Here is a 9,752-nt window from a genome sequence, read left to right as displayed (position 1 = left end):
TAGATGCAACCCCCCCACCCCCACCCCCACCCCCCCACCTCTCTCTCCTCTCTCTCTCTCTCCTCACTCTCTCTCTCTCTCCTCTCCTCTCTCTCCTCTCTCTCTCTCTCTCCTCTCTCTCTCTCTCTCTCCTCTCTCCTCTCTCTCTCTCTCTCTCCTCTCCTCTCTCTCCTCTCTCTCTCTCTCTCCTCTCCTCTCTCTCTCTCTCTCTCTCTCTCTCTCTCCTCTCCTCTCTCTCTCTCTCTCTCTCTCTCTCTCTCCCTCTCTGTTCCCTTTGCCGTACTATCTCCATGAGCCTAATGGAACACTAAGTCGCCATCCCCACGTTTCAAACACTCTCAAACCCTCACATCTAAACCCTCACATCTAAACCCTCACATCTAAACCCTCACATCTCATACCAATGTATTTTTATATCAGTGACATTCTGCCGCAGTACATGCCTCCTTCTCACCGGAGGCCATAGGAATTACAGGTGGATGTGTATTTTCGTGCTGGACAGACACGGTGGTCAGGTCATGTTTCTAATGTTACTGTAGTAAGAGATACTTCAGACAGACATCTGCCAGCCTGGAGGTCCACCTCCTCTCCTGAGAACTGTTTACAATGGGCTCACCTGAGGGTATACAGTTCACCAGAGAACGCAGATGTGTAATAGCTGTACTTTAGAATAGTATATATTGAATTTTATCATATTTAATTCGTAAAGTGAAATTGAATGTATTTATATTTAAAAAAAGAAAAAAAGGTGGTGTGCTTAATACACAATATCAAAGAATTGTATATAGAGATTTTGCATTTATCATGGTGAATATATATCAGAGAAATCTTAAACATATATCATTTACAGTATATGGACTTTGAGTGAACACTTTAAGTGACATTGAACACCACTGATGTTTAATATCACTATCACATTGCTCCACAGAGGGCAACCATGTGAGGTTCACTCATCCTGGTTCATGACATATTTATCTATTTACAGTATTCAATAATAATATAGGCGGTAAACACAGCGTAGCTAGTGATGCATAACTGGTTCACTCACCTCCTCCGTCCTCAGCTGTGGTAGTTTAGACGACTATTGACAATCAGCACATGGGGTTGGTGTTGTTTCCCAGTGGGAAAGTGTGTCTGTTGGATACAAAGATGTTCCTTAGGGTGGAAGTAAAAAAAGTTTATGGTGCAATACATTCTGGTGATCAAGGCAATGGTCTTGTTCAGTTCGATGAATGTTTGCTCAGAATAACAAAACCCAATAATTTATTTGTAACCAAAGACATTGCATTTTGTATGACCTCTGCAGTAATGGTGGCTTATCGCTCCACTGTGCTGTATTGGGTTACACAATATTGACCCGATGATGGACACAGAATTATTAGAGATATGTGCCAACGACATACGGTATGCTGTTGAGTTGTCTGTGTATCGCTTACAGTTGTCTCTGGTAATTAAAACATTGTGGCAACATGATTCCTCTGATTTCAAGTGTGTAGGTTATAGTATTTACCTCCTTGTTCTACCCATGCCTTAAATCTAGGAAATGATAGGGGCCCTATACTGTGTAATGTTCTATTCCCTGACTTAGGTCCTTCAGTCTACGTGCCATGTGGGTTTGACACAGTAGTATGTGCCATAGAGGACACAGTCCAGACCTGATAGGGGCACGCTGCAATCTACTGAATGTTTGTTTGTTAATGTCTATCAGATTTGTCACGATCAGTGGAAAGCTGATGATGGTCAGACGGTGGTTAATGATCGTTAGACGCGGTTAACTACACACTGTATGTAGAAGGAAGAACTATTTTTCCTGATCATCTCATATCTACCTGTTTGATGCCATTGGTGCAGAGGCATGTATGATTGACAGGTGCCATACCACACACGTGGCGTTGCACTGTAAGTCTTCTGTCATTGGCTGCTTTTGTTTATGTGGTCTGCTTTTGTTCATGTGGTCTGATGTCCTACAGTACGGAGTGGGCCAGTGTGTCACACCGGGATATATCGTAAAGGGATATAAAATATGGCTTTAATACTCTAGTTGTCCAAGATTGAAGAAAAAAAAATCGCTAGTCTTGGACACAGTGCTGACCGTCTGTGTTTGTATGTGTAGTGCCAATATTCTCTGCTGCTGAGCTGTCCTGTGCAGGTGCGTTCTGGGAGGTTGTCGTTGTAAAACATGCTTGTCCGTCAAACTTTTTTGCAATTTGGTGAAGTGACCACAAAGTTTAGAGACATGAAACATCAGACTGTAAACAAGATGTAAGAAGTTGCAAAGTATGCTATTTAACCTGGATGTTGAAAGAACATGTTGGTCAATTTACCACTGTGGTCGTTTCATGAATTAGCCCTTTTCAGCATTTCACAACATGATCATTATGACCCAGTGTCGATTCATAGTCATATGTTCCAAAGTCATATGTAGTCTCCCTATCAAGGGGAATACAGTCTTATGCAGGGCACTGTTAATGCGTTCTAATTGTCCTGTATCAAACTGACATTAACTGTTTTGGATGTTTACGTCCATTACATTATCCATTATCATTTATTATGGGAAAATATAGGAGTCTATTGTACTGGCATGAACATCATCATTTGTTGGATTTAGAATATATTTTAAGGGGAAAAAAGGTCAACACTTGCAGATTAAGTAATTATTTTATTTCCATTTAATGTCATCATAATTTGTATTTAATTTTCATTATACACAGCCTATATCCAACTCAAATTCATCTGTAACTTACGCTACCTTGTGAGTAATGTATTGTGGAGGTTTTGTTCATTGATGATGTTCATTGTTATTGAATGTATTTCCAATGTAGCTTTTAATGTATTATTGTTCATAATTACACAATTGTTAAATGTTATGGGGAAATAGCTGGAGCCATAGATTTATCATATTAGATTATTTATGACTAGGAATAGCCATTCTATAAACTAGGGATACAAAGGTTTAGTTTACCTCAACACCCTTCCCACAACGTGGAGATGTAGACATTTCAGAATATTTCACATCGATAAGATGCATGTCCAGTGTGTCAAATGCAGGGGCACCTGGTGAAAGTGAAAGTTGGTTGCAACATTTTATACTTGATTTTTCTTGTTTTGTCTATGCAAACAGATATTTCCGTTTGCAATTGTCCATAAGAATAATCTTACAGTACTTCATGAGAAAGATACCCCCTTATAATCATAGGCCCATTACAATATACTGTTTTGTGTGTATATTTTGGCAGTCTGGGTGCCCCTGAAATATAGTGTGTATAATATATTCTATATTTCAAATTATTGTCTTGTCCTCTGTGTGCTTGATCTATCTCAAAATATAGCTATATCAAAATATTTATGGAATATCTGAAAATAAATAGATATTGTTGTTTACAATGTTCTTTCTGTTCTCTCACATGATTTGTCTATTTACTGTCTGTATTATCTTGAACTAACCAACTGTTTTAACTGCACTGTGGTGAAATAAACAGTTTCGTCTGAACAGCAGCAACTGCAAGGTAAGTTATGAGGCTAATTGAACTTGTGTATCAAGAAAAAAACCACATTCAATGTAGAAGACAAAATAATTTCAAACCGTAATTACATCTGAATGAACACTGCAGTAAAACTGTTGCTTCAGTAGAACTCTGAAAAATATTTAAATGTATTTATTATGTAAACTACATGGGTGATGATCAAATAAGTGATCTTAAAATGCCATATTACTGCAAGATAGAATATATAAATAGGAGCTTTATTAATAAATGCACTGATATAAAGAAAAGAGAAAACACAAAATTAGAGTGTTAACATTTGGCATTAATCAACAAATACAAATGTTGAATAAGCGATGAATATGTTTATATTAACTTAATATTTACACAGACACACCAGGTGTATAATATCACTGTGACGTATCCTAGATCTGTGGAGACATTCTGATATTACTGTATGTGCTTTAGCCAAGAAGTGAGGAGAGGATTAGAGAGAAATACACTTTCTGTTACGAATCAGAATTACTGGGATTAATGCAACTCATCCTACTATTCAATTGGTGTCATGCTTTCACTTCAGACGCTGTGTTATAAAACCACGGGGACACCAGGTGATGAGGCACAATCACATCATTGTTCAATCATCTTCATACAGTACAGCAGTAGTAGTAAGCAGGATTTTACATCAGTGGTTGCAAGGATGAGATTACTAAAGGACTAAAGTGAAATCACCCGCTGTTGAGAGATGGTTACTGTAGTTCTCTCTCCACACAACAACCAGAACCGTTAGTCCTACAAAAAAAAAAATGAAGACCAGAGGATATCATTTGTTTTGTGCCTTATCTTCTTAATCTTAGAAAATATATCATCTTGTGTTTCCCGCCAGCTGCCGATGCGTTGAAAGCCCTCTCGTGGTTCTGTTCCACCCGGAGGTTGAGGCTGTTGTGCTAGTCTTCTATGTTGCTGCTGACCCGGTATTCTTTGGCCACAACCTCACATCTTTTGAAAACATTCTTTGGCATTGGTCCAGACCTGAATCCCCTATAAAAGAAAGAAGACACACAACACAACAGCAGAGCAGTCAATCAGCTTGTAACGACATCGTCATCGGCCATTGACATTAGCATTTAACATGCCGAGAAGATTATAATATTATTTTTTTAAAATTTCAACACTAAGTGGTCGTACTTAGAGCATTCAGACCCCTCAATTTATTATGACTCACCTTCTTACACATGCTGATCTGCATGACAGCGTAGCTGATCAGGGCCTCCCTCAGATCCCGGTCCTTCTGTTCCTTAAAGCGCTGCATGTCCACCCATGCACCCTTCACATACTCTCTGCAGACACAGTACAGGTAACGGAAGACATCAACACCCTCTCAATCTGGGCCTTGAGCCACACTACACCGTTGGACCAGGCTTGAATAGAGTTAGGTTACATGTTGTATTGATTTGTGTTCTGAACAAGGGAGAGGGACAGGGAGAGGGACAGGTGGAGAGGGACAGGTAGACTCACTCAGACTCGACTGTTTTCTCTTTGACGGTCTCGTCGCCCTCGACGATCTGCTCCTCCAGCAGCTTGAGCTTGGCCTCTCGCTGCTCTGGGGTCTCCTGGCCAAACAGCTTATTGGTCATCCCTTTGAAAGAGAACGTCCGCACAATCTGGGGACAGACAGAGAGGACGGAGGCTTTCAATAGGCATGTCCTTAACTTGGAGGGATTTACTGACAACGGTACGTGGTTACAGGTGATGTAAAATGCGGAGAGTCTAATCCAACGCCGGTGAGACCTACCCCAGTGGCTAGCTCCTCGCGCTGCTGTTTCTTGGAGATGAGGTCTGAGGATTCCATCTCAAGCTCAAACTGGGTCAGTTCGTGCTTCCTGCATACAGCCCTGCAGGGACACCGCAGGTATACAGTAGCCTCGTTAAATCGATATGTATATTTACACCCCGGGAAAACAAATTGAACAGCGACATACTGTTCTGTACCTGAGGACAGGGTTTGCGTTCCCTACTGCTGGCCATTATCCGTGCCACCACTTACCTCAGGGCTTCAGCATAGAAAAGGTACTCCTTCAGTTGGTCTGCATAGTGCTCCTCTTCCTCCAAGATGTCATCGACCGAGGCGGCATACCTGTGAACAAGGCGACAGCTTGTTTTTCTGCATTCCAGTCTAAATGCCGGCAGTAGTCTAATCTAAACAGCTGGTGGAGGGGACTGAATATTCTGGAGAAGTGTGTTGTGTGCAGAATGCATATGAGTTGTGCGGACAAACCGCTTCATGTCAAATTAAAAACAAGATGTCTCGGTGCATTTGTGAGTCACATTCAGAGAGCTGCAGCCCCTTGGTGTTCATTCTCTGGGGCTCAATGAACACTCACGCATCCATGTGGTGGCCAGCGCTCTGTAGTCCATCTCCCATCTCTCTCTCTATCGCACTCCACTCACTGTGACACAACAAAACACAGAACGCTCAGTCAGGTGGGCCCAGAACAGCATCACCTGAACAGGTCAACCTGGTGAGACACAGCATTTTTTAAGCCTTCCCTATTCACTAAATCAGTTTTGATTGACTTCTACTGTACCTGAAGACTCTTCCGTAGTTCCCATGGACTTTGTAAACACCATAGAGCCTATCTGCTACTCTCTGGATAAACAGACGAGGAGATGAAGAGTCAATGTACGCCTGGACTTGTTCACCATGAGACCATAATTAAGAGTCATAATTAAGAGCGGACTTACTGCTCGCACTCTGAGCAGCTGGGAGGTGAGAGACTGAAGCTCATCGCTGTAGTGTTTCATCTCTGTGAACCGTCTAGGTGGATTGGTGGGGGGGGGGTAGGGCAGATAAGAGAAGGATAGAACATCAATCAAATGTGTTGGACTCTAGAGTCATGGCATCTTATAGGAAGGTCCGCTAATCCAACTTAATCCAGCTCTTAGGTGTAAGGGTACGTTTGATTGAGTGACCTACTTGTCAGGATTTTTCACCCGGAAGGTTGCGCTCAGAGCTTTAAGCCTTGAGTCGGCCTACAAACAAAGAACAAACTTTGAGTAGGAAGTATTTACAGCATAAAATCAAATACAACCGACGCACAAAACTCTATGGATACAAATGCATATAGATTCTTGCAAAAAAACAATCTGATATTGTAACAAGCAATAGTAACTGTGTAATAAACATGTATGATGAAATATCCAGTCCATAAAGCTTCAAGTGCCTCTAAAATACCTTGGCCTGAAATCCCGTCTCATAGACCACCTCCTTCCATCCATTTTCCTGGCAATAGGAGAGGGGGAAAAAGTGTGAGAACACTACCAATCTCAACGAAACCCTTCTGAGAAATCCATTACAGAACCAAGGTCTTGCTGGCTGACTGAGCCAGGCTGGTGTATTGCTGTACCTCGGTCAGGAAGTGGTAAAGGATCTTGTCGTTGGAGAGGACCGGGTGGGAAGCCACACGGAGCAGGAAGTTCTCCAGTCCGACCCGCCGCCTCTCCACAAAGTCTGGGTCCATGTTGTCTGCAGACAGCTTGTGCCATACAAATTCTGCCTGCATACAACCGACAAGAGATTATGGTCCAACCACTTTGCTCTGCTCATGAGTACTCTGTGGGCCTGTGGGCATAAGATGTGGCCAGGTTTGGACTTACCCTCTTCTCTGGCAAAGGAGGCACAACGATGAATGCATAGGTGACTAATAGATAATTTCGGAGCAGCTCAAATTCACTGTATCTCCTCCACAGAGAGTCAGGGGCTGGGTTGTGGCCTTCTGTTATGGCATCCATGGGTCTAGGAAGAGATGAACATGCATCTAAGTCGCATACATGACACACTGCAAAAGTATTCATCCTGCAACACGTTCGGTGCTTTAGAAGCGGACGGTCTCACACCTGGTTTCAATGAGGTACACCGTGAACGTCTCTTGCATGTTCACCGCGTTTTTCCCAGTTCTTTTCTCCGCCTCGGCCACGCTGATCTCCATCCTCCGCAGAAGAGTCGACCCCTCCTCCACCATCTGAACAAACACGAAGCAGTACACACACTGTTATTCTAAGTCCGTACCGTTAAGATCTGATCTGATTGTATCATATAGGCTAGTACACCCACCAACATGTCATAACCTGCAGTGTGGAAAATGCAGCCAGTCATCAAAATCATGAGATACAATTCGAGAAGTAGGCTGTTTGCCAATGTATAACAAGTATCAACATTCAAAGCACATCAGACTTGACCTTTGTGGTGTCAAGAATACAGTGGTGCCATGTCGTCATTGAGGGGATGCTGCTGCTGAATGTTCCGAACAGCCACGTATGCGCACTGTGGTGTTCAAATGTGAAATCCGGTACTCAATAACACTCACAAGCTGCCTGTAGGGTACAATGTGTCGGAGGCTTAATGTGTTACAGCGTGATAGCAATGAATCGGCGTGCATGATTTTCAGCTACGTTCGTTCAAATCACATGAGATATCAACCTCGGTAGTAAACCAACATCATCCAAGCAGCTCCACTGGACAAAACAGACAATCTGTTCAAAGTCGCTGCTTCGTGCCAATTCTTTGGATGACACTTGTCTTCATCAACAATGGCATTACCGTGTTATTTCTGTTATTCTCCAACTCTGTTGTGGTTAGTTCCTTATTTCCAGCCTCCGCTGACTCTTCATTTCCAGCATCCGCCATCCTTATTTCGCTGTTGTTGTCGCTAGGCCGCATGCGCAGTCCCCTACGCTTTATTTTCGTTGCCTCGCTTCCCCTTAGTCATCACTTTCGTTGTAGGTGACAAACCACTTTTGATCTAAAGACTATCTCAGATTGTATAGTTTTGCTAAAAAGAAAAAAAAAATAGTTCACAAAATAGTTAAGTGTGATGATGTGTTTGTCACTGTCTCTGCAGTAGAACACATTTCTCGGCTGGCATTAACAGTATTTACACTCACGGAGCACTTTATTAGGAACACCTGTACATCTTCTCATGATGGAGGTGGTGTAATGGTGTGGGGAAATGTGTTCTTGGCACACTTTGGGCCCGTTAATACCAATCAATCATTGCTTGAATGCCACAGCCTATTTGAGTATTGTTGCTCACCATGTGTATCCTTTCATGGCCACAATTTTACCCATCTTCTAATGGCTACTTCCAGCATGATAATGCACCATGTCACAAAGCAAAAGTCGTCTCAGTGATTTCATGGACATGACAATAAGTTCAGTGTTCTTCAGTGGCCTTCCCAGTCACCGGATCTGAATCCAGTAGAACACCTTTGGGATGTGGTAGATCGGGAGATTCACAGCTTGAAAGTGCATCTGAAAAATCTGCAGGAATTGCATCATGTCATCATGGACCAGAATCTCAAAGGAAAGTTTCCAACATCTTGTGGAATCAATGCCACGAAGAATTGAGGCTGTTTTGAGAGCAAAGGGAGGCCCTACCCAGTATTAGTATAGTGTTCCTAATAAAGTCATGATATTCTATTATATAAATCATACGGTTGCCTACATCAGAAGTTATTTATTGCAGTGGATAAGCATATTCCTAATTCTTATATTCACAAATGAAATAACTCTTGAAACACAGTACACAATTGATACGCAATTTATTTAATCATTCATTATCACACATCTAGTCTACAAAGAGTGTCATGATTCCTTCAATGTCAGTGCATATCACAGGTCAGCAAGACAATCAGAGTCATCAGAGTCCATAACCAGGTCAATGTGTGTCATTATCACTCTGGGGTACACTGGACACACACACACACTCTCACACTCACACTCACACACGAACAGGGTGCAACATAAATACCAAAATATAACAATATTTACATATAATATATGCTATTGCATCATTCATAGCTGTAAGGGGTATCGGGGGGGAAAAACAGGGACTTAAGACAGAGGGGAAATCCTAAACTCTTGAGCTGGAAGACGCACACAGGGAGAGATTGCTTAAGGCACCACGATGTGGAGAGAGTAGCTATCAATGCAAATCAATCAACATATCCATGCTCAAACAACTCCTCTCTGCCATTTGCATGTCAAAGGATTAAAGTCCCAACTCTTGTGGATTACATACATTTAGGAGTGAAGGGGCATTTGATCATAACTTTGAAACAAGAGAGACAACAAACTGACAACACAAGAGGGAATAATGTCCTTCAGCTCTTTAAAAAAACAAAACAGTGATGAGAGTTGACAGATTACCAGGGGATAAGCCCCCCCCCCCCCCCAAATATAACACCTGTTTGCATAAGAAAACAAACTAA

General features: G+C 42.1%; 1 protein-coding gene across 2 annotated transcripts; it reads right to left on the bottom strand.

Annotated features, from left to right (window-relative positions):
• Positions 1-3,682: 3,682 nt before the first annotated feature.
• LOC310811751 (sorting nexin-4-like) lies at positions 3,683-8,170 on the bottom strand. 2 transcript variants are annotated; one of them, XM_083680042.1, is made up of 15 exons: positions 8,083-8,124; positions 7,722-7,856; positions 7,380-7,504; positions 7,140-7,278; positions 6,890-7,039; positions 6,718-6,765; positions 6,460-6,515; positions 6,228-6,300; positions 6,071-6,132; positions 5,867-5,932; positions 5,530-5,619; positions 5,278-5,377; positions 5,001-5,146; positions 4,708-4,822; positions 3,683-4,523 (listed from the first exon to the last, which is right to left on the bottom strand). In XM_083680042.1, exons 2-15 carry the CDS (start codon positions 7,758-7,760, stop codon positions 4,476-4,478), a joined length of 1,257 nt encoding a protein of 418 aa, XP_083536168.1. In that variant the 5' UTR covers positions 7,761-7,856; positions 8,083-8,124; the 3' UTR covers positions 3,683-4,475. The 2 variants fall into 2 exon arrangements, with proteins under 2 accessions (XP_083536168.1, XP_083536167.1); XM_083680041.1 differs by lacking the exon at positions 7,722-7,856 and having other exon boundaries at positions 8,083-8,170.
• Positions 8,171-9,752: the final 1,582 nt, after the last annotated feature.

This window comes from Argentina silus (genome assembly GCF_951799395.1).
Source record: "Argentina silus genome assembly, chromosome: 11".
NCBI classification, from domain to species: Eukaryota; Metazoa; Chordata; class Actinopteri; order Argentiniformes; family Argentinidae; genus Argentina; species Argentina silus.
This window is presented reverse-complemented; position numbering and strand designations above follow the sequence as displayed.

Bases quoted from the DNA above. Each gene is read 5' to 3' on its own strand.
- LOC310811751 (XM_083680041.1), bottom strand. From the start codon at position 8,169: ATGGCGGATGCTGGAAATGAAGAGTCAGCGGAGGCTGGAAATAAGGAA. The intron at 6,766-6,889 runs GTACAGCAATAC...TCCTATTGCCAG, and splicing joins TTTACCACTTCCTGACCGAG to GAAAATGGATGGAAGGAGGT. The intron at 4,823-5,000 runs GTGAGTCTACCT...CTGTGTCTGCAG, and splicing joins GAGAAAACAGTCGAGTCTGA to AGAGTATGTGAAGGGTGCAT.